At 51.7% G+C, this 22,735-nt stretch overlaps 1 protein-coding gene across 1 annotated transcript in view; it reads left to right on the top strand.

Moving 5' to 3' along the window:
* Positions 1-21,614, top strand: part of LOC147976264 (uncharacterized) — a 57,592-nt gene extending 35,978 nt beyond the window's left edge. Inside the window, exons 3-4 of the mRNA XM_087520799.1 lie at positions 15,171-15,270; positions 21,511-21,614. Of these exons, the coding sequence (XP_087376925.1) occupies positions 15,171-15,270; positions 21,511-21,614 (204 nt within the window). The remainder of the gene's footprint in view (positions 1-15,170; positions 15,271-21,510) is intronic.
* Positions 21,615-22,735: the final 1,121 nt, after the last annotated feature.

The following is a 22,735-nucleotide window of genomic DNA, read 5'->3' on the forward strand; positions in this document are numbered from 1 at the left end:
TCAGAGCTCGCCGGAGTTCGCCGGTGCGATCGAAGGGGTTCGGGTGGGGACGGTGGTTGTGGGGGCGGTGGTGGGGCCTCGTCGAACGAAGAAAAGTTGACGTGGGTGGGGGAAGGGATGGGGGTGGGGGTGGCGGAGGAACACAGGCAGTGGGGCCGGTGGTTCGGCCGGCGGCCCGTGCGGTGTTCTGTATGGGAAGCACAGTATGTTCCATGTCAGGAAGGGGAGCAGGGACATTTGCAGTCAACAACTGATAGAGCTGGCCTGTACGTGATCGATAGGCTTTCAATTACTAGCGGCAATACAACACCGTAATTTCCAGCCAGTTCCACTTTCCCGATTTATATATCCTGGTTATGGTGTACCCCTATTATGTACACTATGATCTGCCTAGTTGCTGTGTGCTCTTGTTATCATGGTTTGGCAATAAACTCTGTATACAGTATATTATGAACCTATCATCTGCCAGCTATCCTTACTTCTAGAGCCTATTTTTTTGTGTACTTGTGCCAGATTATATAAATGCACGCACCATATTACAGCACACATGAGCTCTCTCATCAGAATCCAGTGATAGCACACAAGTGTTTACAGGGGCGCCCCTATATTAGAATATCATTTGCATTACAAAGATAATCTCACAACTATTTATGTTTTCATGGTTCTCAGATATTATACGCAATTACAGTGAATATCAGAATCCGCGCATCAGAAGAATATTGTGGAACACTGCAATGACTTACAAAATTGGCATCAAGGCATTGAGTGCCATTCTGGAAGCAATGAAACTCGTACGCTCCCCACCTGTTGATTCTTGTTCAGAATATCATCCTAATGACTATTCTAACCTCGAGGAGTCAAAGGCAGATGGCATGTCTTGTTCACCCATCAAGGTGCCTGTTCTAATTTGGCAAGGTTTTATTGATTGTGCGTATCTTGCATATGTTGTCTTGCATTTCTTCTACTTTGTTGCACCGCCATCTGCTTAGTTTACTCATCATATATGTCGAGATGCCATGCCCATCCATTATCAATACATATTCCATCTGTCATCATACCATGTTTTCCCACTCAAATGCTGTTCTTGTGCATTAGACATCAAAAAGGAAGAGGGTGATTGCCGAACCTGAAGGAGCACCAGCAAAGTCATTGAAAAACGTGGTGGTGCCGGAGAAATCAGACAGCACCCCACTTATATTGGCTGTACAACCAGTGACACAAAATGTAGGACCGACTCCAGCAGACTGTACCCATACTTCACTGGCCACACCACTAGCCCCACCACACAGGACCTGCACTCCAGCAAAAGGTATACCGATTTCATTTGCCATAGCACCAGCTGTACCACAGAAAAATCCCACTCCAGCAAAAAATACAGCAAGTCCACCGGCCGAAGACCTATCCCAACTGCAGAGACGGCCAATTCCTGCAGATTGGAACCCCATTCCATTTATTCCCAGTTTAAAAGACAATGCTTTCAATGTTGTTAGGGACTACGTGCATATATTCCCATCATGGGAAGATTATTGTGAAGACAAACACCATTTTCACATCTTCCTGTCCAACTTACGTGTAAGTGCTATTATTCATGGCTATTATTTTCCTGTTTTCTGCTGATTGAACACATCAGTGATTTACATTACATTGTTGTAACTAGGCGAGGGTCAATCTGGATAGTCATGACGAGCAAAGCTTACTTGTGCTTTTCAAGGAAGCATTGTAGCAGTATTGGTGTTGCCTGAGGAAATCACACTTTGATGGCAAGTCTATAAACGAATTTCTGGTGAAGTCTCCTGTACTAAATTTAGAAGACACTGAATGGAAAAACCTTGTTATGCACTGGTCTCGTTCCCAGGATGAGGTACTGTCTATGAAATCACATGACAATTTGAATTTCTACCTTTCTGCATGTGCCTTACAGATCTTTTTTGCAGGAAATCTGCTCGAAGAAGAATTCTGGTTTGACAAGAACGACAGGATATCGCAAATATGCTGCCCACTGCTTTGCTCTTGTTAGTACCTGTTGTCCTGTATCACTGTACTTGCATACATACCTGGTTCAATATGTGACAGCAGTATGCATGATAGCTTGCTTATCAATTATTCGCTCCAAATTATCTGATCTATATGAATGGTTACATTAGTGTAGAATATATCCAATGCCAATGTTTTTTTAGCTCTGCATTGTTCTTGTAAGTACATGTTGTCCTTTATCAGTGTACTTATAATGATAGGTAGTTGTTCATGTACCATCACTTTGCAGCTTATTTTCCTTTGCCCTCCATTTTCTACACATCAGATCTATATTTACTCTTACCATAAGGTTGGTACTGAAGAAGTTCAGCTGTGCATTGCTCTTGGCTGTACCTTTTGCCTGTATCGCTGCACTTACATTTATAGCTACTTGGTTATGTAGCATCACTCTTCATCTTATCTTAAATATTCTCCATTTTTTCGTATATTATCACATCTATATTTACTCTTAACAAAATGTAGAATAAAGGCAATGCTTTTGAAGAAGATTATGTGGTAAACTTCTTGAATTGCCCCCCATCAGCATGGACAAGGCCTTTATAGAGCCTGTCTTCACCAATAATGTAAGTTTGTCCATCTCAAGCCTTCAAACTTTGTTGTATATATTTGGTTAGGCATGACTGCAACAGCTGTTTATTTTTGGTGTTTGCATCAAATTGCTTGTTTAAAGTTTATTATATGTAGTTCATAAACAAAAGTTTGTCCTTTCTCAATTTAAGTTTTCAGTTGTACAACCAAGTTCCTTCTTCATACCATGTAAATTAAACTATACAGAGCAAGTGATCTTGTTTTGCACTGCATGTATGCTTCTGTTCTTCATTTGTAATCCAGTGGTGTGGTGAACCAACCCACTACAGCACAATGTCATATTCTACAATGTCTTAACTATGAACAATGTCATATCAATCTACTATTATTTAAACCGTATCTTTATTTGCCAATCTAAAATGGTATAAATTGACAGCACACTAACCATTGATACTTATGAGTTCTTGATCTGTAATCTAGTGGTGTCGTGAAGCTGCCAACTCCTTCACAATGTCATTTCCTGCCATGTCTTGACCTGAACAATACCATATTGTGTTAATGCAAATTTAAAGTGTGTCACTTTATTCGTCAGTAAGAAATGTGATGAATTGACAGCACTGATACTTTTATGTGCAAAACCTGTCATCTGTCTTCTTGTTTATCTTTCAGAGTGAGGAAGATATAAGTGTTGAACAAGCGCAGTCTCATCATCTTGCTCAGCAGCTTGCGCTGCAGCTCCCCAGCAGGGCTAACCTTTCCTGAACTCTATCGAAGTGCTGTCGATTTTGTATATTATTGTGTCGGCGTGTTTATTTGCACTGGTGGCAATATTTGATGCCCAGTGTATGAAATCTGCTGTCTGCTTGTGCTTTATTATCATAGTGGCGAACTTTGATGCCCAGTGGGTGTAATATGCCGTAATTTCTTTATTGTATAGTCTAGGTTTTTTTCTTATTCACGATGCTACAGTTATTTTACTGTATATATATCCTATCTTCGCAGTAAACCGGACAAACCGTAAAATTACGGTACATAATCAGGCCGTCATGCAATCATGATGTAGGTTGGGCCTGAAATGTGCCGAACAGCTCACGGGCCGGCAGCAGCCCGAAATGAACCCCGGCCCATGATTGTGCGAATCAAATCACGGGCTTTTAACTGGCCAAAAAATTGTCTCAGTCCTTGTTTGGCCCAATCAGATATCGGCTGCGAGCAGGCCGGATGCAAACCGGACCGTAGTTAGGCCCAACTATATGACGGGCTTTTAACAGGCTGAAATTAATATAGGGCCGAAATGTTAAACGGGCCCTTAACAGGGCAAAACTAATATCAGGCCGAATTACTAAGTGGGCCTTTAGCAAGTGGGCCCAAAAGCATAGTGTCCAGTTGACGGGCCGAATTTGATATGGGCCATAATTGAGCCCAAAGCCTCTTAAAGTGCCAGACCTGATCTAGGCCGTAATTTGGCCCAGAACATGGTAGGCCTTTAACGGGCTGGATCTCATATGGGCCACTATTAGGCCCAGAGCGTGGCAGGCCAATAATGGACCGGATCAAATATGGGCCGACATTTGGCCCAAAACATGCCAGGTAGATAATGGGCCGGCCTACTAGGGTCCTCAAAATCTTGTGGGCCTACATCTGGGCCGACTCATTAATGTCGGCGAAATCTCGTGGGCCTTTAGCTGGCTGGCCCATTATGATCCGCAAGAATCTTGTGGGCCTTTACCTTGGCTGGCCCATTACGGCACACAAAAATCTTGTGGGCCTTTACCTGGGCCGGCCCATTATGACCCGCAAAATCTTGTGGGCCTTTAGCTGGGCCAGCCCATTATGGTCCGCAAAATCTCGTGGGCCTTTAGCTGGGCCGGCCCATTATGGTCCGCAAAATCTTCTGGGCCTTTAGTTGGGCTGACCCATTTAAACTTGTTGGGCCGTGCCACGTGTCGACGTATCATAGGCGCCTGCTGTCCAGTGAGTGGATGACGTCTGTCCTGACGATGAGCCGACACGTGTTTCCTCTAGCCAATGATGATTTTACATGTGGAAAATCCCCATTGGTCGGGGCTGTTAACGGGTTATCAGATCCAAACCCCGACCCGATAGCTTAACGACGTTCCGTTACGGTGGATGCCACATGTTGGTCACCCTTGACGAAAGCACTTCTGTGACGCGCGATTTATCGCCATGGAATTGGACACTTCCATGATGATAATTTTGGTAATGTCATGGAACACTTCTACGACAGCACATGTATGACTATCTTGATTCTGTCATAAATTTGTCATGGATGTACATGCATGACAAAAAAGCGACCTACTGTGACAAACACGCATCATCATGGAAGTGTATTTTTTTTGTAGTGTAGGTGGATCTGGGTGGGGTAAAAAGGGAGGGCTAGTGCTGAGATCCAATCGATGCAAACCAAATGAACAAAAAAAATTTGTAGATCCTTGCAGCACGTTTGAGCTACAACACTTGCAACTTCAACTTTTGAAATTTCTCACCAAACTGAATATGATTGCACAATTACTCAACACTTTCTCTTCTCTTTTTTTGCTCTTTTTTCACTCTTTTTTTCGCTTTTTTTTCTCTCCTTTTTTTTGCAACACAATAGATCCAGCAACAAGACTAAAAGAAAAACATCAGCAACTTTGGATAGAACTTGGTGCAAACACAAAGAGGATAGCAAACAACTAGATCTCAGCAAACAAATGCTTGGATTTTTTTGTGTGGCTTTTTGGCTTTGGACTCTAGGACGGGGAAAAACTAAACTAAAAAGGATAGATCTAGCTAAAAGGATACAGATCCTACCATGTAAACCTTGCTCTGAATACCAGATGATGCGATCCCGTCTTCGGAGAAGAGGGAGTTCAAGGGGAGGTCCGATCTTCACGGCGTAGGATCGATAAATAGATGGGGATAACTAGCCGCAAGCAGCCGGAAAATGGAAACTAAGAGATTATGACCCGACGAGGAGGAGGCTCACCGAAGCTTGCAATCCGAACATTCGCCGATCCACACCCCGCAATACTACCCCACACAACCACACTCAAGTCGTGGAGCACGGGATAGGTGCAATCCACAAGGGAAACCACAAACTCTAATCCACACAACACGATCTAGTCGTGGAGCACGAATTAGGAGCAATTTCGCAAGGAATCACGAGAATAAGGATAACAAGAGCTCTCCAATCTCAGGAGGAGTCTATGTCTTTGGTCTTTGATAGAAATGGCAAAAGTCTCAGACGAAGGGAAGAGCTAGCCTACTTATAATCGGGACAACCCCCCTGGATAGGTGTGAAAGAGAACTAGCTTCTGGAACCAGCTCTGTTTGACTAAATGGCTTCAAGACTTAATGAGCTAGCTTCTGGAATACTCTCGTTGGAGGTGGTTGGCAGTTCCCGACCAAACATTGTTCATTGGAGTCAAACAATGTTTCCTTCAGCAGCAAACTCGAGTTCTGGAAACCTTTCGCAAGTTGGAATATGCAAACTCGTACAAAACATTGTTTCGTCAGAATTGGAACAATGTTTCTTCAGCAGACAACTCATTATTCATGAATTCCTAACTTTGTTCCTTCGCCATAAAACATTGTTTTGCACGGACTGAAATGTGTTTGGCCTTCTTCGATATTGCACCTGAGTACAACCAACAACAAAGCAGGTGAAGGCACAACCATGATTTCATGGTCAAATGATAAACTTAAGTTAGCATTCACTTGATCATGTATTTGCATTGTGCGACTTCTTGTGATTGGACCTTTGATGATTGTTGGTGTGGTATCCATGGCCGGGATGTCCTCATCAGTAGCTCGACGGACCCAAAGAACATGAGACACAAGATTCATACTGGTTTGGGCCATCGTTGTGGTGTAATACCCTACTCGAGTGCGGTGGTGGATTGCCTCTTGGACTAAGGGTGAACAGTTACAAGGGAAGAACAACCTCCTGAGGAGAGGTGTTCTTGTGCTTGGTGAGCTTGAGTGGTTGGGGATGGTCTCTCTAGATGAGATGAGCCTCCTCTTGCTATGGTGGTGGCTAGTCCTATATATAGAGGCCCTGGTCCTCTTCCCAAATATTGAGCGGGAAGGGATCCCCACAACGGCCAATTCGAAGGGGGACAGCTAGTACGAGCTATCCTGACAAAAGTAATCTTCGCCTGCCAAAGGCTCTGGTGGTGACGCCATCTTGGGCTCCACGGTGACCTCTGTCCTGCTGTACTGGTGGTCTTGGTCTCATTGCACTGATATGGAAACCTTTGCCTGATGCCTCGGGACTCCTCACCTGCGCTTGCCCCTTTAGCACCAAAGAGGAAAAGAGGACACTGTGCGCGCTGGTGCCCGCCTGGCTCCAGTCGTCATGGCTTGCGTCACGCAAACCTCGCGAGGTGTCCCTTGCCTTGATCTCTCCTCCCCTCATGAGCTAGCCTGGTGAGGCCACCCCTGAGGAGGTCTTGCGTCGTTCGCCTCATTAGGCTTGGCCCCTCGCGAGGGTCTTGAGTGTTTGCTGGTGAAGATGGGTCGTACAGGACCGCTGGTGGGGCCACGCCGCGGGCGGCAGGCAGGCAAGTCTAGGGACCCTCGTTCCCAGAACGCCGACAGTAGCCCCCGGGCCCAAGGCGCACTTGGGCTTGGCTTTGAGGCGAAGCCAAAGGGGCAAGTGCGGAGCGCCGCGGGCCCCAACAGCCTACGGCCACGGTTGATGCATGGCGATTGATTGGACGTGGGTGTCTCCGCTTTCCCACGCCGCCTCGGCAACTACCCGACTTGACAGGTCCTTGCTGCATGCAGAAAAAGATCATTATTACCTTAGATCATGGAGGCCAGCGGTTGGCCTCCCCTTGGCTATAAATCGAAAGTGGGGCGGAGCCCCTGTCACCCATCTCTTCCTTTGCTTCCCTCACTTCTTCTTCTTCCTTGCTTCTTTGCCGACAGTGACATCCATGGCGCCTGCGAAAAGGCTCTCGGCTGCGGAAAAAGAGAAGGCTCGTCAGGAGGGGCCTGGGTCACCGCTGCCCAAGAGGGAGCGCGGACGTCCCCGCAAGTACGCTACGACCCCCGCCGTGGCCCCTGGTGACCGTGGTGGCGGCTCTTCGCGCGGTGGTGGTCGCCCGAGTCGTGGTAGACTTATCGATGAAGGGAGGCGTCCCATGGTCGCGCGGCCGCCCAGGCCGCGCTTCCACTTGGCGGAAGTGCTGCCGGAGTTCATCGTGTGGTCGGAGAATCCGGCCGGCACTTGGCTTCAGCTCCCGCGCTTCTTTGTCGGCCAGCTGCCAGCCACAGGTGCCAGCGGTCTTCGGCTACAGGCGGATGGCTGCTGCAGCAAGGCTTCGTGGGTCACGGTCGAGGTCTCTGCCGCAGGCAACGCAGTCCTGGCTCGCGGCTGGTAGACGTTCGCCCGCGCGCGGACTTGGCAGGCGGTGTGCCCTCCACTTCAATTACGATGGCGACGCGACCCTCTTCGTGAGGGTATTTGGGGAAGATGGTCGCCGCGTCGGGTACTGCCGCGAGGACAACAACAGCGACGAGGTGCTCGGCCTTGCGATGGCCATGATGAGAGTGATGACGGGCCCGCCCTCAGCGCCGGCCAAGTCTCGTCCAGGTACGGCAACTCTTCTTCCGGCGATAGCTCCAGCAGCGGCGGCTAAGACCAACCGCCACGCCCCCGCGCCCGCTTTGAAGGTGGAAGCGGGTCGTCTCGTCGCCGTGCTCTGGTGAAGCGCGAGGACGAGTCTGGCTGAGCTTAGGAGAGCGACACGGGCCCGTCCTTGCGACCTGCCGTGGGAGCACGTTCCGCTTTTGTTTCGTTCTTCCTTTCCTTCCTGCATTAAGAGAGAGACAAGTATGGGGCCCTGCTGGGGCGTGCAACAATTATGATTTCTAAGTGGCTGTGCCATGTTTATCATTCCCGTGTTGTGTTGCAACGTCATGTTTTATGTATGCGCGTAGGAATAACTGAGCTTGATGCGCCTGAAGTAGGTTCCGCCTTGCGAGACGCGCGTTCCTCAATGCCTGATGAGGCCTCCTGTGCTCGGAAGGCGCCTGAGAATTGCAAAAATTCGTTAGGGAATCCTTATTCTTCCGAATCCTGGTCGTAGGCATTGTCGGCCATGACCCAATGCTTCGCATCGTGGTACCCGGGGGGCACGGATTGAGAGGGGTGCGCCAGCTTGCGAGCTCGAGTGAGGGTGCCTTGCGAAAGACAGGAAAATGAAAACGCTCATGAGGGTGCCTGTCCAGCCCCCTCGCGAGGCACGCGAGGGAGAGTACATGCCAAAAACGAGGAACTGAGAGCAGGAAGGCGGCAATGGAACCATGCCAGCAAGGAACACCAGAAAACAAATTCTTACTAAAAGGGGGCGAACCAACTGCGGAAAGCAAATGAAAAGCCGCGTCCGGCACCTAGTCTAGTCTTCTTGTCTTCTCACCAGCGCGGAGCTAAGTGCTGCCACTAGGCGTGGGAGGGAGCGCTCGAGGCCCGAGGGCGGCACTCCTGAGACTCTGGGACGTGTACAGCCCCACTCATTATTACATGAGAGTGTCACGAGCGGAGATTCTTCACAGGCATTGGGCCTTGCTTCACAGGCACCGGGCCTTGCTTCATGGGTAGAACTTCCGAAAGTGTTGGATATTCCAGGCGTTCTGGATGGGGATCCCGTCCTGCGTCTCCAGGCGCGCGGCACCAGGTCTGGAGACATGGGCAACCCAAAACGGGCCCTCCCACATGGGTGAGAGCTTGTGTAGCCCTTCCCTAGAGAGCACCCACCTTAGGACAAGATCACCCACCTCGAGCGTCCTGAAGCGGACGCTGCGACAGTGGTATCACCGCAGTGCCTGCTGGTACCTCGCAGCTCAGAGCAAGGCTTCACAGCGGCGTTCCTTCCCCAACACGAGGTCCATCCCCCGCATGGCGTTCTGCTGTGTTTCATGGAACGCCCGGACCCGCATGGAGCGATGCCTGACCTCATGTGGGAGAACCGCTTCTACTCCGTACACGAGGAAGAACGAGGTCTCGCCTGTCGGCCTGGTGGCAGTGGTGCGGATGGACCACAACACGGACTGAAGCTCGTCGTGCCAGCCCCTGCCGCAGGCCTCGAGCTTCTTCTTGAAGGTCCTAGTCTTGAGACCCCTCAAGACCTCCGCGTTGGCGTGTTCGGCATGGACGTTGCTCCTGGGGTGCGCCACTGAGGCGTAGCAGATCTGCGTTCCAAGGTTAGCACAATATGTTTTGAAGAGATTGCTAGTGAACTGTGAGCCGTTGTCGGTGATGATGCAATTAGGGACCCCAAATCGGCTTACGAGGCCCTTGACGAACTTGACTGCTAACCCAGCTGGGATGGTGCGGACGACTTCCACTTCCGCCCACTTGGTGAATTTGTCAATGGCGACGTAGAGGTAGCGGTAACCTCTGGGCGCTCGAGGAAATGGGCCTAGGATATCCAGCCCCAGACCGTGAACGGTCATGAGAGCGGGATAGTCTGGAGGCCCTGAGCCGACTGGTGGATCTGCTTGGCGTGGAATTGACAGGCCTCGCAGGATTTTACCAGCTCGGCCGCGTCGTTGAGTGCCGTGGGCTAGTAGAACGCGCTGCGGAAAGCCTTGCGGACTAGGGTGCGTGACGACGAGTGGTGCCCGCAGTCCCCGCCATGTATGTCGGCCAACAACTCTTTCCCCTGTTCCCTGGAAATGCATCATAGAGAAACATCATTTGGCCGCTTCCTGTATAGCTCACCGTCCTGGATGCAGTACGCCGTAGCCTGCCGGGCCACACGCTCCGCGTCTTCCTCCTTCTCTGGCAACGTACCCTGCGTCAGGTACACCCTAAACTTTTCGATCCAGCACCCCTCCTGAGGCTTGAGCGCTAAGAGAAGGCACGCTCCTGAGGTCGGGCCGCAGGCGGGGGCTCCCGAGGCTGGTGGCTGGGGGAGCTCCTCCTGAGGTGGCGCCTGCTCCGCAGGCAGAGGTGCTGCCGAAGGCTTGAAGAGCCGATTCTCGAAGATGCCAGGCTCTTGGGGTTGCCGCTTGGATGCTCTTTTGTCGATGTCGTCGGCCTCTTTGTTGATGCCACGGGGCACATGTTGTAGCTCCAGGCCCATGAACTGCTTCTCCATTTTGCGCACCTTCGTGAGGTACGCCTCCATGTGCTCATCCCTTGGCTCGTACACCTTGTTGGAGAAGTTGACGAGGAGCTGCGAGTTTCCCTTGATGGTGAGGCATTTCACCCCAGGGCCACCGCAACCTTGAGGCCAGCGATGAGACCTTCGTACTCTGGGATGTTGCTGGAGACCTTCTCGCCCCGCTGAAAATAGAGCTGCACGGCGTAGTAAAGCTTGCCTGAGTGGGCGAGACGAGCACGGCTCCAGCCCCCGAGCCTTGGCGCGCGAACGCGCCGTCGAAGTACATAACCCAGCCATTCGGCGCTTTGCTCCCTGGCGAGAGGGATTGGTTCTCGCCCGCTTTGAGCTCCGGGGTATCGGTCCATTCTGCCACAAAGCCGGCGAGTGCAACCCCCTTGATGACCCTGGTTGTGCTGAACTCCAAGTCAAACGCTTGTAGCTCGATGTTCCATTCGGCGACCCTTCCTGCAGCATTGGGGCTTCTGAGCACTCTCTCCAACGGGTAAGCTGAAACGACCTTGATGGGGTGACCTTGAAAGTAGTGGCGCAGCTTGCGCGAGGCCACCAGGAGTGCGAGCAAGAGCTTCTGAGGCATGGGGTATCGTGCCCTCGCATCTCGCAGCACTTTGCTGATGAAGTATATTGGGTGCTCGACAAGGGTTGGGAGAGCTGACGGAGTTTTTGGCTCCCGGGGACCGAGGTGCTTCCTGTGGGTCTCCAGCTCCTAAGGCTTGATGACTGGCCGGGGCAGCCGCTATCTCAGGAGCATCGCCTTGGTATTGTGCAGCTTCATCCGGCCTGGCGGCTCCATCTTGCGGGTCCTTGACTGGGGGCTCCTCTCTGAGGGCCACCAGCGCCGCGCTGGCGGAGTGGGGTGTGGCAGACAGGTAGAGTACCAAGGGCTCGCGAGGACGAGGTGCCACCATTACCGGCGGGCTGGTCAAGTATCTCTTGAGGTCTTGAAATGCCAGGTCAGTCTCGAGGGTCCACTTGAACGGACTCTTCTTCTTCATCAGCTTGAAGAATGGCAAGACGCGCTCCCCTAACTTGGAGATGAAGCGCCCCAATGAAGTCACGCAGCCTGAGAGCTTATGCATCTCCTTGAGGTTTTGCGGTGGGCTCATGTCTTCGATTGCCTTGACCTTCTTCGGGTTGGCCTCGATCCCTCCATGGGACACGAGGAAGCCTAGCAGCTTACCGGAAGGACACCAAATACGCACTTCTCCGGATTGAGCCGCAAGTCCACCTGGCGCAGGCTCGCGAAGGTCTCCTCCAGGTCCTGAATCAAAGTTCTCGCCTCCCGAGACTTTACCACAATGTCATCGACGTAGGTCTCAGTGTTTCTCCCGAGCTGCCGCCTCAAGGCGATGTGCATCAGCCGCTGGAAGGTCGCTCCTGTGTTGCGCAGTCCGAATGGCATGCAAGTGTAGCATTATAACCCGCATGGGGTCAAGAAAGTTGTTTTCTTCACGTCTTCCACCGCCATCTTGATCTGGTGGTAGCCTGAGAATGCGTCCAGGAAACATAGCAGATCACACTCCGCAGTGGAGTCGACAATCTGGTCGATGCGCGGCAGCGGGAACGGGTCTTGAGGGCAAGCCTTGTTGAGGTTGGTGAAGTCGACACACATGCGTTCCTTCCCTCCTTTCTTCGGCACGACGACTTGGTTCGCCAGCCACTCTGGGTATCGAACCTCGCGAATGACACCTGCTGCTTCCAGCTTGCGAGTTTCCTGAACGACGAAAGACTGCTTCTCCGTGGATTGTCGCCTCGTCTTCTGCTTCACAGGGCGCACATTGGGACACACACTCTGATGATGCTCAATCACTCCTCTCGGGACCCCAACCAGCTGCTTAGGCTCCCAGGCGAATACTTCCTTGTTTGCTCGCAAGAAGTCCACCAACTTCTTTTCTTGATCTGGAGCGAGGTCGGCACCTATGGTAAAGGTAGCGCTAGAGGCCCCGTCCGCGTCGACAGGTATCTGCTTCATCCTGGCTTGACCTTGAGTGAATAGCTGCTTCTTCTTGGCCGGTGCAGCCCTCTTGGTTCTGGGCACGGCCTTGTCGACCGGGCAAGCTGCCGCCGTGGCCCTGAAGGCTAGCTTGAGGGCCGCCACGGCTTCCTTGGTGTCTCCGGCCACGGTGAGGACGCCCTTGCTTCCTGGCATCTTCATGAGGTTGTAGGCAGGATGGGTAGCTACCATGAATTGGGCCAATGCCGGGTACCCGAGGATGGCATTGTATGGAAAGTCGATGCGGGCGATGTCGAAGTTGATTAGCTCGGTGCGGTAGTTGTCGCGTGTGCCGAAAGTCATGGGGGGGGGGCGGATCTGCCCCAGGGGGTCGGAGGAGCCGCCGCCGACCCTGGAGAAAGGCTTGCTGGGGTGGAGCCGCTCAAGTGGTACGTGAAGGAGGCTGAAAGCCTCCATGGAGAGCACGTTGAGGCCGGCGCCGTCGTCGATGAGGGTCTTGGTGACGGCTATGCTGCAGATGGTGGGCGTGCAAAGCATCGGAAGCACACCCGAGCCGACGGTGGTGACTGGGTGATCCCCCGAGTTGAAGGTCAGGTCGGCCTTGGGCGCCGCCCAACCCGGGGGGGCCCTGCCACGTGGAGACGACGCTGATCTGGCGAAAGAACAGCTTGACGTGACGATCTGAGGGCGGCACCTGCGAGCCACCGAGGAGAGCCGCGACGACGGGGGGTGTTGGTCCTCCGAAGCGCGCGATAAAGAGGTCACGCAGCTCCTTCTAGGAGGCCACAGAAGATTTCAGCAGATGGAGAAGCCAAACGCACGGTACACCAGCCAGGGCCATTGAGAGCCAGTTGGCCATGACTTTACCGTCGCCCCCGGCCTCCAAGACGGTCTCCTCGTACACTAGCAGGAAGGCTGCCGGATCCGCCGCGCCATCGTAACAGGGCGGCATCTCCAGCTTGAACTTGTGCGGCCACTGTACCTGCCGCAGGGCGGGGGTGAAGGCCCGGAGCCCCACGGCACTATGGAGGGCGCCCGTCGATCCAGTCGGAGAAGTGGCGACACTATGAGAGCTGGTTGGAGTGGCGAGGCCATCGGGAGGGGGGGGGGAGAGCTTCGGCGCACCCCTACCTGGCGCGCCAAATGTCGGATTTCGGGTTCCAGCAAAACCCTTGAGGTTCGAACACTGGGGTGCACTCAAAGATCTCTCCCCCTCTCTGGCTCGCACACTCCACGATCTTATGGCCTAGCTCGACGGACCCAAAGAACACGAGACACAAGATTTATACTGGTTCGGGTCACCGTTGTGGTATAATACCCTACTCTAGTGCGGTGTGGTGGATTGCCTCTTGGGCTGAGGATGAACAATTGCAAGGGAAGAACAGCCTCCTGAGGAGAGGTGTTCTTATGCTTGGTGAGCTTGAGTGGTTGGGGATGGTCTCTATAGATGAGATGAGCCTCCTCTTGCTATGGTGGTGGCTAGTCCTATATATAGAGGCCCTGGTCCTCTTCCCAAATATTGAGCGGTAAGGGATCCCACAACGGCCAACTCGAAGAAGGACAGTTAGTACGAGCTATCCTGACAAAAGTAGTCTTCGCTTGCCAAAGGCTCTGGTGGTGACGCCGTCTTGGGCTCCATGGTGACCTCCTTCTGTCCTGCTGGTCTTGGTCTCGTTGCACCGATATGGAAACCTTTGCCTGATGCCTCGGGCTCCAGTCGTCATGGCTTGCGTCACGCAAACCTTGCGAGGTGTTCCTGGCCTTGATCTCTCCGCCCCTCATGAGCCAGTCTGGTGAAGCCGCCCCCGAGGAGGTCTTGTGTCATCCGCCTCGCGAGGTTTGGCCCCTCGCAAGGGTCTTGAGTGTTTGCTGGTGAAGATGGGCCGTACAGGACCACTGGTGGAGCCACGCCGCGGGTCGCAGGCAGGCAAGTCTGGGGACCCCGTTCCCAAAACGCCGACAGTATGGCACTCTTGATTCTTTTAATTTGCAAGTGTTTTTTGATATGGGATTTGAAGTATTTCTTATAAACGCATTGAAAGTCCTAAAATTAATTTACGGGGCTTTTAACCACCTAGGGAGAGAGAAGGTGACAGACGTAGCCGAGAAGTCACTGGTGGTTGTGTGCATTGGTGGCTGGGCATTCTAAATTTGAGTATATAATTTTCAGGGTCTTTTTTTGGGCAAAGTAGAACCTATGTGGCATCAGTCAATGCTTCACGTGGGCGTAGACTTATCTAAATTTAGGACCCAAATGTGCATTTTCGTACTTATAGGACCCAGCTGACACACTTCAAATACTTTTAGGACCTCCGATGCATTCTACGCTTTTTATATTAGATATGGGCTCTAATACACCGAATATTTGAGTTCTCAAAGGTTCTCGATGTTCCAAGGGCTTAAGTGGCTAAATGTTGCCTTGATACGTCATGTAGCATACTACATTGAAAAGTTTGTTAATTGGTCCTTTATAATCTTATTACTGCTCTAACTTTGTTCTTCCGTTGACTGTATTACAGCAAAATGAGCCAAAGTTATTTCTCGACTGTCTTGTGTATGGAGAAACATCATCACTGGGCACTGATTACAAAATATGGATAGGTGCAGAGACGAGTGAAGGTATAAACTTTAAAATATCATTATGCACTGAAGCACCGCCTGTTAGACTGTATATTGTATCACAACTGTATTTGTACCTGTATTGTACCCCTTGGTACCCTATATAAAGTGATAGGCCACGCACCAGATGCGTTGAGCCAGTTTCCACCAAACCACAGTTTAACATGGTATCAGACTAGGTTTCCACAACCCTAGCCGCCGCCTCCTGTCCTTGGCCGCCGCCGCTGCCTCCTAGGTTGCTGCGCCGCCGCCAAGATCGCCATCGCCATGAGTTCCTCTGGCGCTCCCTCGGCCTTTTCCGCTGCCCTGCCCGCCTCCGCAACATCGCCCGCGGTGGCGCCCTTCATCCCGCCCCAACTCGCGGCGATCCTCGCTGCCAGCACCACGAGCCAGATGGCCACGTCCACCACCTCGCGCCCTCTGTACCTCGGCTCGTCGTAGTTCGCTCCAGGGTTCTTCCCTCCGCTGCCGTCCTCCGCGTCGGCGCGGCTGGTGCCGTTCAGCGTGGTGCCGCCCCTGGCTCCATCGGCGCCCCGGCCTCACTGTTCCTCGGCCCCTACTCGGTCGTGTCCGAGGCACCCATCATCTCCACCGCGGCTGATGTCGTCGCCCCGGCTGGATCCCCGGCCGCCGACGGCCCGGGCAATGGTCCCTATCAGCTCACGCACCTCATCACGGTGCGCCTCATGCAGGATAATTACCTGTATTGGTGGGCGCAGATCCTACCGCTCCTTCGCAGCCGCCATCTCGAAGGCTACGTCGACGGGAGCCACCCGTGTCCGCCCCGCCTCATCCCTGCGGTCACGGCCACCGGCGCCCGGGTCTCGGCCGAAAACCCGGCGTACCGCGCCTGGGTCGCACATGACCAGGCTATCCTGTCCACGCTCCAGTCCTCCTTGACAGAAGGAGTTGCTGGGCTGGTGGTGTTCGCCGCCACATCCCTTGACGTCTAGGCGACGATGGCGGACAGCTTCTCGGCCCACTCCTCGGCTCGCGCGTCGGCTCTTCGTTAACAACTCGTCGAGTGCAAGAAGCTCGACTCCTCCACGCACGTCTACTTCAACAAGATCAAGACGATCGCCGACACCCTGTCCGCTATCGGGGAGCCGCTTCGTGATACGGAGTTCACTGACTCTGTTCTTCAGGGCCTCGATCAGGACTACGACAACCTGGTTGAGGCGGTGCGGGGTCGTGAGACGCCCCTGTCCTCCCGGGACTTGTATGCACGCTTCCTCTCCACCGAGCAACGTGTTGACGCCCGCCATGCCGAGATGCAGCTGAATGACCCTCAGGCCCACGCCGCCTACCGTGGTGCTGGTGGCCATCATCCACCTCGTCCTCCTACTGGCCCACCCATGGGAGGTGGTGGCCGCCAGCCCCCTCCATCACCGCCGTCCCATGGCCCTCCTGTGACCACCGCTCGCCGCGGCCGCCCCAACGTCGACTGCCATCTGTGTGGCATCCACGGGCACTATGCCTCTCGCTGCCACCGTCGCTTCAAGAGGATTTCCTTGGCATCGGCAACGACGGGCACGGCAACGAGAAGCAAGCTGCCATCGCCGAATAGAGTTCCGCTGGCCACCCTGGCGGTAACCACCCCGACGCAGGCGGGTACACGCTGTCGTATCCGATCGATCCCGCTTGGTACCTTGACACGGGTGCCACGGAGCACCTGACCAACGAGGCTTCTCGACTCCAGGCGCTGGAGCCCTACCGCAGCCGTGACAAGGTCCGCACCACTGATGGTTCAGGTATGCCCATTACTCATGTTGGTCAGGCCTCCCTTCAGTCTAGTGCCCCTCGTCGCCTTCGCCTTCGTAATGTCCTTCGCGTCCCACTTGTCACTCGTCCATTACTATATGTTCGTAAGTTTACTTATGATAATGATGTGTTTTGTGAATTTCACCCGTTTCATCTCTTGGTTAAGGATCGAGCCACGCGGATGGTTCTGCTTAGAGGTCGCATCCATCAGGGCATGTATGCCTTGGAGGCGCCATCCCTTCCGGAGGTCTTCAGCGCTGTTCGCACGTCGGTGTCTCATTGGCATGCCCGGCTTGGGCATCCTGTGTCTCCCATAGTTAGCCATGTTTTGCATAGACATGAGCTCCCTACGTCATCTAGTAATAAAACATTAGAAGTTTGTGATGCTTGTGAACAGGGAAAGAGTCATCAGTTACCGTTTGTGTCTTCATCTCGAGTTGTTACTACTCCATTAGAGCTTGTGTTTTCGGATGTATGGGGCCCTGCCCAAACCTCTGTCAGTGGTCATAAATATTATGTCAACTTCATTGATGCCTACAGTCGCTTTATGTGGCTTTATCTCCTAAAAAGCAAAGCTGACGTGTTTCATGCGTTCTTACAATTTCAATTGCATGTTGAGAAACTCCTCAAGCATAAGATCATTCATGTTCAGTCAGATTGGGGGGCGAATACCACAACCTCAATTATTTCTTTAATAAGCTTGGGATATCTCATCGTGTTTCATGCCCACATACACATCAGCAGAACGGTGCCATTGAGCGCAAGCACCACCACATCGTTGAAGCCGGTCTTACACTTCTTGCTCATGCCTCCGTGCCCTTTCGGTTTTGAAGTGATGCTTTTACCACCTTTTGTTTCATGATCAATCGAACTCCTACTCGAGTATTAAAAATGAAGACACCACTTGAACTGCTGTTTAATGAGCTCCCTGACTATACTTTTCTCAAGGTGTTTGGCTGTGCTTGTTGGCCGCACCTTCGGCCCTATAACAGCCGCAAGCTTGAGTTTCGCTCCAAAAAGTGCGTCTTCCTTGGGTAAAGTGCTCTTCACAAAGGCTACAAATGTCTTCATGTTCCAACAAATAGAGTCTATATTTCTCGTGATGTCGTGTTCGACGAAAATCTGTTTCCCTTTTCGAATCTGCCATCTTCCTCATCGTTGTCATCATCCACTCATAGCTCCTTTATTTCGCCTGATCAACTTGAGGATGTTGCATAGTCACCTGTGTTATTGCCTAATCACGATGCAGGTACCGGACGTGGCGCTCGTCTCAAGCTACTTGACGAACCGGCGTCGCCCGCACTTGCCTCTGATGACGGCGTCGTCGATCGCTGCATGGGACATGCAGCGGGCGAGTGCCCCGAGGCCGCCTCCTCGGCTCCGCCTGTCCCAGCCGCTTTGTCGCCCGCGCGGCTGGCTGGCAGTGGGCCTCTCCTGCTTCCCGCCTCGCTTGAGCGGTCTTCACCGCCCGTGTCGCCCCCGCCTGCCTCACCTGGGCCGACCTCGCCTGAGCCCGCCTCACCCATGTCAGCTTCCTCGCCTGGGCCAGGCTCGCCTGTGCCTGCCCCGCATGCGGCCTCGCCGCTCGGGAGCCCGTCTCCTGCACCGTCGCCTGCCTCTTCTGACGAGGTAGCGGCGGACCCGCCTCCAGCTCCTATGGTTCTTCGGCCGCATACACGTAGCCGGAGTGGTATTCACCGGCCCAAGAAATACACGGATGGCACTGTTGCATGGATTGCTGCCTGCTTGGCTCAAGCGCAGTCAGACCCTACTACGGAACCTCGACACTATCAAGCAGCGATGAGTATTCCTCACTGGCGTGCTGCTATGGACCTCGAGATTCCGGCTCTTCGTCAGAATGGCACCTGGAAGCTGGTCTCTCCCCGTCCAGGTATCAACGTCATTGATTCCAAATGGGTCTTCAAGGTCAAACGACACGCATATGGTTCTATTGAGCGGTACAAGGCTCGGCTGGTTGCTAAGGGCTTCAAGCAACGATATGGTATTGACTACGAGGATACCTTCAGTCCTGTTGTTAAGCCAACCACTATTCGGCTGCTCCTATCACTCGCTGTCACACGAGGTTGGTCTCTTCGTCAATTGGATGTTCAGAATGCATTTCTTCATGGTGTTCTTCATGGTGTTCAGAATGCATTTCTTCATGGCATGCTCGGCTGGGATCTGCGCTTCGTGCTCATGGATTTGTGCCCTCCACTGCTGATACTTCACTATTTATTCTTCAATGACCAGAAGTCACCATGTACATTCTGGTCTATGTTGATGATATCATCTTTGTCAGCTCCTCTGTTGCGGCGACTGATTGTTTGGTTCTGGCTCTCAGTTTTGATTTTGCTGTCAAGGATCTGGGCAAACTTCATTACTTTCTTGGTCTGGAGGTCACGTATCCACATGATGGTCTTGCTCTTTCTCAGCAGAAGTACTCTCAGGATCTCCTGCGACATACTGCCATGTTGGAGTGCAAAGCTGCTACTACTCCAATGTCCTCCACTGTGCCTATTTCTGCTCCAGATGGGAATCTCCTCTCCGCTGATGATGCTACCGAGTACCGAAGCCTTGTTGGGGCTCTTCAGTACCTCACCATCACATAGCCTGATATTTCATATGCAGTTAACCGTGTCTGCCAGTACCTTCATGCTCCTCGAGAGCCTCACTTGACTGCCGTCAAACGTATTCTGCGGTACGTTCGCTCCACTGCCTCTTATGGACTTCATCTCAAGCCGGCGCCTTCTAGTGTGCTCTCGGCCTTCAGTGATGTGGACTGGGCTGGTAACCCAGATGACAGGCGATCCACGGGGGGATATGCCGTATTCTTTGGTCCTAATCTGATCGCCTGGAGTGCTCGGAAACAAGCTACAGTTTCTCGGAGTAGCACTGAAGCTGAGTACAAGGCGGTTGCTGATGCCACTGCTGAGCTTATTTGGGTCCAGTCCCTTCTTCGAGAATTGAAGATCTATCACAGTCAGCCTCCTGTCCTTTGGTGTGACAACATCGGTGCCACATACCTCTCATCGAATCCGGTATTTCATGCCCGAACGAAACACATCGAAGTTGATTATCATTATGTGAGAGAACGTGTTGCACAGAAGTTCCTGCAGATCAAGTTCATCTCCTCCAAGGATCAACTTGCTGATATCTTCACCAAACCGTTGTCTCTTCCTTTGTTCATAGGTTGTAGACACAATCTTAACTTACTGAGTACCTCAGGCCACAGTTAAGATTGAAGGAGGGTGTTAGACTGTATATTGTACCACAACTGTATTTGTACCTGTATTGTACCCCTTGGTACCCTATATAAAGTGATAGGCCATGCACCAGATGCGTTGAGCCAGTTTCCACCAAACCACAGTTTAACACTGCCTGGTTTTTCTCATCTCTTTCTTAAGAAGGATGATGCAGTGGCTGTTACCCCCACCAGCACCGTTTTTCGTGACGGTGTGAAAAAGAGGTTGCATGCTGAAGCCCTGGCATCTTGTTACAATGCTGTTCTGATGCAGGCTATTGTTGATACTAAGACCTATCCTTATTTCTATCACGATTATTTTTTGCTTAAGAATGATGTGCCATCTCCAGTTATATCTCGTCTTCTTGAGATTCCTGGTGGTCCTGACCTTAATTTTGGCCTCCTGCATCAGAGTGGTCATTACACAGTGGCTGTGTTGAAGGAAGGCATGCCATTGACAACTGCAAGGTCTTCTTCCGTATATGAAAGGAGTATGGCAACTGAAGGTCCGCCATGTGTATGCATCTTATCTACGTCAACAGGAGAATGGAAAACTAAGAGTGTCTCTCTCCCTGATGATCTTACTTCCTGGAATTGGGACATTCGTACAGTGCTTGCCAATGAAAATAGTTTTTGGTGGGTGGATTTGTGCTGTGGAATCCTCTCTTATGATCTTGACCATCACCAATCTGCTCTTGGGTTCATCCCAGTTCCAACAGCATGTTTAGAGGATGGGTACAGACAAGAAGATTGTTTTGTCAGCATCAGCACAGGAGAACTTAGGTTTGTCCATATCTTTAGGAAAGACGATCTTTTCTGTGATTATGGTATCAAGTCACATCAATGTGAAGATTATGTCAAGACTTGGAGTTGGAGAGATGGGCAGTGGGTAAAAGAGTGCGAGATGAAATTTGCAGATTTTTGGGAAGGCACAAGCTATTCTTCAAGTCATCTACCGAAGTTTGTACCATCATATCCTACTTTTGATCCTTGCAATCATAATCTGGTAAACTTTTACTTACCAACTGGCCAACGTTTTGATGGTCACGTAATTTGTGTCGATTTGCCCTCTATGGAGATCAAATACTGTGGCAAAGTACGCGAGGGCTTACTTCACGGGCTAAGTCTAGAAATATTTGAGTTTTCAGGTATTTGATTTAACTTGCCTTTGCCATGATGCACTTTTGATCTCAAAATTTTGTAACTAGGTTGTATAACGCTGCTGCTCATTATTGCAGAAGCAGGAGCAAAGGAGGATCACCCGCAGCAGGAGTCCTGGGAGATGGCTGTGTCTAGTAAAGAGACTGCACCAAGAACAAAGCATCGTCGGCTGGAGGCGTAATTGGGCCATTCTTATCCTGCTTTGAGTTGGCCCAAACAGCACATGGGAAAACGGGCTAGGGCATTGACTAATGTCTTTTTTTCTAAAAGCCATAAACAAAAAAATTATAGTACAGAAAAATACAGGGAAACAAAAATTTACAACTTGCCGTGCTCTAACATATAAAAATTTCCATGCTATATTATTTGAAACTGGGAAACAATTATGATTTTTTTAAACATGCCACGCGGCAAAATTTACACATTTTTGTTATGTCCATATGGTAATAAATTTCATGTTTTAAGATGGCAAATTACTTGCTTTTTGGTGCATATGACATGGCAATTTTTGGAAATGTTTCTAACAGTCAGATGGAAAATTTTACATATGTTGTTTTTAATATTTTTTCTACACATGGCAAATTTAGAATTTTTCTTTCGGTCACATGTTAGGAGCTAAGGTTCTGCCAGTTCTCGGGCGGAGATTGTAGGGGAACGATGGAGGAGGACAAGGACGAGGATGCGGCGGCCGGCGGTTGGGTGCCATCCTTGCATGGTGGAGAAGAGGCGGCGGCGGCGCAAGAGGGGGCTAGGGTTAGGTCTCCCGGCTCCCTAAGGGAAGCCGAGCAAATAATGACTGCTTCTTGCTTGATTAGATTGATACATCTCCTCTCTTTATATAAAGAGGTTTACTTGATTCCTAAGCAAACGATAAGATAATTGGGCTAAGCCCCTAATAACGATAAGATAACTTGGGCCACAACCCACTGGGCTAAGCCCCTAATATGACACACTTCTCCCCGCCTGCAGAAACAAGTCGTCCTCGAGTTGTAAGATGGGGAAGTTCTTGTTGAACTCCTCGAGGTGATGAACACCTTCGCGACAGCTTGGTCGGTCAGGTCGGCGGCGAAGACGTCCTCCTCAATGTAGTCTGCAGCCTCCAGGCAGAAGAGGGCGGACATGGCCGGGCGTGTAGAGCTCGTCGCAGTTGAAGCACAACCCTTGGCGGCGACGCTCGAGTTGCTCGGCTGAGGTGAGCCGGCGGAATGGGCGCGCCGCGGTCGCGGCGAGGGGTGCCGCGGAAGTCTGAGCAAGCCGACCCTGCGCGGGAACATCCGGCCCGGGTAGCGGCCCAGCGGCCCG

The sequence above is a fragment of the Triticum urartu genome, chromosome 4A (assembly GCF_056163025.1).
Source record: "Triticum urartu cultivar PI428250 chromosome 4A, HENAU_Tu73, whole genome shotgun sequence".
In the NCBI taxonomy this organism is placed as follows: Eukaryota; Viridiplantae; Streptophyta; class Magnoliopsida; order Poales; family Poaceae; genus Triticum; species Triticum urartu.